The 6710-nt window shown below is 42.7% G+C and overlaps 1 protein-coding gene across 1 annotated transcript in view; it reads left to right on the top strand.

The window, feature by feature from the left end:
* The window catches only part of LOC114548913 (melanoma receptor tyrosine-protein kinase), a 58549-nt gene extending 58016 nt beyond the window's left edge, over nucleotides 1–533 (top strand). The window contains exon 27 of the mRNA XM_028568942.1: nucleotides 15–533. Within this exon, the coding sequence (XP_028424743.1) occupies nucleotides 15–376 (362 nt within the window). The 3' untranslated portion in view covers nucleotides 377–533. The remainder of the gene's footprint in view (nucleotides 1–14) is intronic.
* The last annotated feature ends 6177 nt before the right edge of the window (nucleotides 534–6710 follow it).

The following is a 6710-nucleotide window of genomic DNA, read 5'->3' on the forward strand; positions in this document are numbered from 1 at the left end:
TTTCTCTCTCTCAGAGTACATGAACCAGAGTATGAGTGACAACAGTCAGAGCAGCAGGCTGTCGGATGTGTTGAATCCCAACTACGAGGACCTGAGCCTGGGTTGGGGCGCCGCCTCGCACCCCTTCCCGCTGGAGGATCTGAAGCCTTTCCCCCGAGTTCCCGAGGGCCCCGAGGTCCCCGAGTACCTGAACACCGCCCAGAGCTCGCTCCCGCTGGCCGCCAGCGACAGCCTCGATAACCCGGACTACCAGGCGGACTTCCTGCCCTCCGCCACGAACAGTGTTCCTTTAACGGGGAATGGTCTGTTCCTCCCGGCAGCGGAGAACCTGGAGTATCTGGGTCTGGGTGCTGCGCTGCACGCCCACGTCCGCTAGGGGGGGGGGGCGACGTGCAGCGGCCTTCAGACACTTAAAACTAAAGCTGTGATGTTCTGTGGAAAACAAACTGCCTGTGGGTACGCCATCTGTGCTACCTGCACGATCCAAAGTGATGATAATCCTGTTTTACGCACCTTTGCACTGCAATGGCAATGAATCGCAATCCCCACCCCCCCCAGAGGACACGTCACACTTTTACACCCCATAGGTCGGTACGCAATCTGTGCTGCCTGCACGATCCAAGATGCGCATGCGCAGATGATAATCCTGTTTTCACCACTGCACGATCTGTTCCACGCTTGCGCACTTTTGCACCGCGGGAATTTCATTCATTTCACAGTGCTCGAGTGTGGAGGAAACTGAAGGTCTGCAGTGACAGAAAGACTCAGACTTCATTCCCCATGTAACCAACATCTTCATGTAACATGTAACAACTCCTTTATTATTTTGGATTGGCAACCACGTAAACACCTCGTAATGCTACATAATACATAATAAGCTACATTTAAAAACATCACGACATCCCCACACTACATGTCACACAACTAACAATGTTTGACAAGACGTACACGGACGACGAATAAGTACTTCATTTAAATATCTTTATAAAACAGACCGTATGCGTGATACAAATAGTGTAGGGACATACATTCTACTATGTATTTCAGCGCATGCACAACCCGTTCTCACTCCGAACTCGTAAAATTTGTACGTTTGTAGAACGTACCGGGGAGAGCAGCAGCCACAAAGGGTTTAGAGAGTAGTATGAAAGGACGAAATTCTGCGCAGGAAGATTGGTCGGGGTGGTGGATGGGTCAAACACAGAATTTTCACCCAGGAGACTGGGAATCATGTCACTCTGGGATCGGCACGTTTCCTAAAGTCTCTTTCTTCTTTAAGCCCACCCACAACCTTTTCCTTAACAAAATGTCAAAATGGCTGCCAATAGTCCCGACCAATTTTCAGCATTTAGATAAAGCGCGTTATAGGACACTAAAGGACACTTTTAGCGTCATATAAAAACGACAAAAGCACCTGACGAAGTGTCCGTATTTTACGAGATGGGAGCGAGAATATGTTTGCATGCGCATATCGGATCGTGCAGGCAGCACAGATCGCGTACCGACACTGCCGCCTGCTTGGATTTATACTGCTGACAGTATTTAATGTAGCTGTATTTATTGTAAAGTCTTCCAGGAAATGCTGACTGAGCGTTTTCTGCGTTTCACACTGGAACACAACGGCACTCAGGCCGCCGTTACAGCGGGAGAGGAGAGACTGACGCTTTGCAGGGATTCAAACCGTTAGCATCCCATATGCTAGCGGTGTGTAGGAAACCATGCACATTATTTTTTTTGGGACAATTTGGTTGAAAGAACACCCAGATTTCAGACATAGAAACATTTTGAAAACGGGTCAACAGGAGTGTTAAAGAAGTTAAGGCCCTTAAAGGGTAACTACCTTTTTTTCAACCTGGACCCTATGTTCCTATTATAGTTAATAGGACAATTGTAAAATTTGTATTTACCTTCACAAAAGTTCTGTTTTTGCTGCTGACAGACTCTGACTTAATATTCTAAGTGTCTGACAACATTATGGAACGGATTTCTAAGGAGAAACAAAATAAAACTATGAAAAGCTGTTTCGGGTCGTCTTTCCACTTTTCCAACCATCACAACTTGAAATAAACACATAGTTTACCGATCTAAATGTGGAAATATGTTGGCTCTCTACACGCTAAAAGTATGGCTTTTTTAAATGGAGTCTGGTGGGTTTAGCGCTAGTGACCTCAAAGCTGTTTCTGGTTAAACAGAAAGGTCTCAAAGAGGTTTTAAAGGTCTATCTCTGTAGGGATCCTTTCCATAATGTTGTCAGACACTTAGAATAATAATCTGAGTCTGTCAGCGGCAACAACAGAACTTTTAGTGGAAGCTAACTGATGCTGAACATTAGTCCTGTAGCGTTACATTACAGCCCGGTCTGTGGCTACAGGTTACAGCGATCACACTTAATAATGGACCGATGTCAAAGATTGTTGTTCGTATCATGTCACTTAGACACAAAAACGGTAGTTAACCTTTAAGATGCCAAATTATTATTACTGTTTAATAACAACTTTATCTTGTTAAATATGTAGGCCATCTTAAACTTTAAGCTAGTTTTACATAATTGATGATTTTTAGAGGATTTGGGTACGACATCAGATATCACAATTTTTACGCTGCAGCACAAATTCTCAAAGAGTCCTCTTCTCTTTGAGCCTAAGCTTTATTATTTCATGCTGTGGACGGTTTTAAAGTTCCCGCTCATCTTGGTTTTGTTGGACACACAGAGACGGCCGGGATTTGTGGATTTGTGGATTCCATCCACGGATGTGTGAGGTTTTGAATGGTGAATAGAATCCAAATGCAGACAGAACGCTGAGCCAGGAGTGTGAATTAACAGGGTTTATTTAAAGTACTCAAGTATCAAGTCCAGGTTTCCAGGGTGGAGAACAGGTCTGGTGGTTTTCCGGGAAGGAGCGGGTCTGTCAGAAAGAGACAGTAGGCCGGCTAGTGGTGGGGTCCAGTGGTTGTGGTCTGGTCCGGTGGATGGCAGGAGTGAAGCGGTAGCACTAGTGATGACCAAATGAAGTTTCATGATGCATTGTCTTTGTTTTCTGAGCCCACTACTTTAGTTATGTTTAGTTTAGTTTATTAGTGTATAATGTCGTGGACAGTCCCCCTTAATTAACTGTACAGTAAAAGGAGCAGCTTTAGCCTCAACGGCTAATTTCCAGCTGTAGTCCCCGGCCAGCTGACAATAGGCATCCTGAAATACAATGGTTAACGTATTAAAATAAGTTACATTACATCTATAATAAAAGCAGGCCTAAGCAAAAAGGGTTAAAACATACAAAGAAGTGGCACACAAACAAACAAGCACAGATAATGGCAATGGCATTAAAGCAGTCCATGCAGTTAATACAATACAAGGGAGACAAGAGAAAGGGGAAGAGTCTCAGAGGCCACATTGAAAGCACATACAAGACATAACGGAGGCAGACAGCAGAGATGGAGCAACAGCAAAAATGACTATGTCACATCGAACAGACACCACATCTGACAGATTAATGTTTGCAGTAATATTTATCTGACTGCCATGTTTTAAGGTGTTTTGTAAAGGTGGAATATTCATGTATATCTTTTATTTTAGAGGGCAATGAATTTGAGTTTTGTAATGCCGTAACAGAAAATGATAATTGGCCAAAAGTACTTTTCCCAAATGGAATTAGAAGTTCACCTGTTGTTACTTGTTACGTTGGATTATGAAAGACTTCAAAAGAGTAGGAGCAGTGTTATGCAGAATTTTGTACACCAGACAGATGTTTTTGTATTTAATTTAGATGGCGCTCTCGGTTCAACAAAGGGTTGAGAATACACTGAATTGCAATGTCATTGGCTTTTCCCTTAAAACCAAGAGCGCCATCTAGTGAGCTCAGAAAGTAAAGACAATGCTTCTCAAAGCTTCATTTGGCCATCACTAGGTAGCAGGAGTCAGGTTCCAGAGGCACAAGAGAAAGGATCAGGACAGGCAAACATACAAATTACTAAACAGATAGCAAGATTTGTCAGGCACGAGACTAAAGGCCCTGACACACCAACCCGACAGCTGACCGTCAGGAGGAAAGGCAGTCAGACTGACTGCCTCCCCGAGTTGGTCAAAAAATGCCTCGGAACACACCGAATCGACGCCGACTTGAGCGTACGTCGTGCGCGAAATGTAATATGTCTCCTATAATCAGGCGCCACTAATCTGTATTGTCGCCCAAAAAAATTTGAAACCGGCAGCTGATTGGACGATGCGTCACGTGGGTCTGGCTGCTTCCGGATTTTTACAACCGAGCATAATGGTGGCTTGTTCGGAATACAATCTCATATTTTACTAAAATAGTTCACCAAAACTTGTTTCTGAAAACATTTTAAGCGAGAAATAGGCCGTGCAGTTGCCGAATCTGTCTTCATTTCAGATTAACAAAGGTCAGTTTAAAAGATTTTCTTCAGATTTTGAGTGCCGTTTGTCGCGCTAACATAAATGCACTGATTCGATAGTCAAGGGCTAGAACTCCACCAATCAGATTGGTCATTGAGTCGGACTGCCCGCCATCTGACCCAGCAAGTCAGGTCGGCCGACGGCCCGTCCGACGCACGACAGCACAAAACACACCAAACAGACCAAACTGACTTGAGTCATTGACCTCGCCAGGCTGTTCAACGGCCAATTATCGGGTTGGTGTGTCAGGGTCCTAACTGTGGTCGTCTTGACTATGATCTGAGACAGAGTGGGTGGAATGACCGGGTCATCTTGACTATGATCTGAGACGGAGTGGGTGGAATGACCGGGTCGTCTTGACTATGATCTGAGAGGGAGTGGGTGGAATGACCGGGTATATGAAGCAGAGGTTGACTGTGGTAGATGAGATGCAGCTGGAAACCCGACTCCCACACACCAGACTCTTCTCCTATAATTAGAGACAGAGGGGAGGGGGAGAGAGGAGAGACAGAGAAGCTATCTAGGAGCAGCAGGCCTAACAGGATCAGAGACTCTTTGGATGGACAAACAGTGTTTATGATCTCTGGAATAACGCTTGACCCCCCCCCCCCTAAAAAGGGTCTATAATCACCACTGGTTAACACACTCCAACAAGACCTCCACAGCTGGAAAAATCCTTATTTACATGGCTGCATGTAAACGGGAATATTCACTTTCATTTGTCGTGTAAACAGCATAGTCGGAATATCGTCTTTTTTGGAATAAGGACAAAAAACTGAATATTATGTGCATGTAAACATAGTCGGTCTGCAGACGTTATGCTGCGATGTAGCCGGCATGTTAGATTCTTTTTACATGTGTACTAACTTTGATGATTGTGTACTGATGTGTAAAAAGTTTGTTATTCTCTTTACTTGATAAGAATGAGCCAAACTCTGATGTCCTGTCGCTGCACACTGACTCTGTAAACTACCACTGCTCGTCACACACACACACACACACACACACACACACACACACACTAAACTACCACTGCTTGTTTTTAACTGAATGTTTGTGTGAATGTACGGAAGCTCAGAGGCCGGACGGTGATTATTATTCTCAAAGTTCTGACATTAATTATTCATCTCAAGTGAACAAACGTGACCATATTTAAGGAGGAGGGAGTCTCGGCTCTGATGACGATGTCAAAAAAATGCTTAACTTACTGATATCACCATGAAACTTTACCAGTTACTCACATGAATAGGAGAACAAAATGTATTGCAAGTTTTCTGTAATTTTATATTTACATATGCTAATTAGGCTATATCTAATTAAACATGTGCTAATTTGCATATATTTTGAAGTGAAGAATCTGACCATTGAAAAAAATGAGGCTCAAAATCTTTCATTTTGTTGATATATTAAATTAAAAAGACATTTACAGAGGGGATTATGAATTTTCCTTTTGTTACCCAGTAATTCAGAAAATACTGCCAATAGCCTTAAAAAGATTTCCGTCCTATTTTTAGGCATAGAATGTCATATTAATCAGGCCAAGAATGATATATCAACAAATCCCTCTGTACAGACCTTCAAAATATAGTTATGAATACAACTGCAAAGTTTGCTGTATACAGAAGTGGAGATTCTTCACTCAGAAACAGGAAAATATAAAACAAAAATTACAAAAATAGATTGTGAATTTACCAGTTTATGACTAAAGAACATTTTCTCTGATCTTTTCCAGATGTTGAGTCATGATTCTGATTTCCATGAAATAATCGAGTTCTAATGTCAGGAAAGAGATGATAAAAAACAACTTTATTTTCTTGAGAAAGAGTTAAATTAATTCTGATCTCCACGGCTCTCGGCTTCCATAGAAAGAGACACCGAGGAATCACGTTGAATGTCTGTAAATGTGGGGTTATTGTGAAGCTTTTTAAGCTTAAATTGTTGTTCAATGTGAAATATGTTGTGAAGCCAAGTTTGAGAAATATTTGTTGTTTTAAAGCAGCGGTGTCAAACTTAATTTCTCTTTTGTTTAGTTCATTGACATTATCACGCACACCAGACAATGGACCCACAAATGCACGACTCGGGCGAGTAAAATACAATGGTTTTATCAGACTGATTTCCTAAAATGGTATGTATGACACGCCAATTTGTATGCCATTATTGACGCTTTTTAGCGAGTTTATCAACGCCGTTTGGCCTCCATTTGCGATTGCGTGTGAATTGACGCCGTAGTGAGTAGTATGAAAGGCCGAAAATCCATGTAGGGAGGTTGGTCGAAGGGGGTTGGATGGATCAAACA

The sequence above is a fragment of the Perca flavescens genome, chromosome 22 (assembly GCF_004354835.1).
Source record: "Perca flavescens isolate YP-PL-M2 chromosome 22, PFLA_1.0, whole genome shotgun sequence".
Taxonomy (NCBI): Eukaryota; Metazoa; Chordata; class Actinopteri; order Perciformes; family Percidae; genus Perca; species Perca flavescens.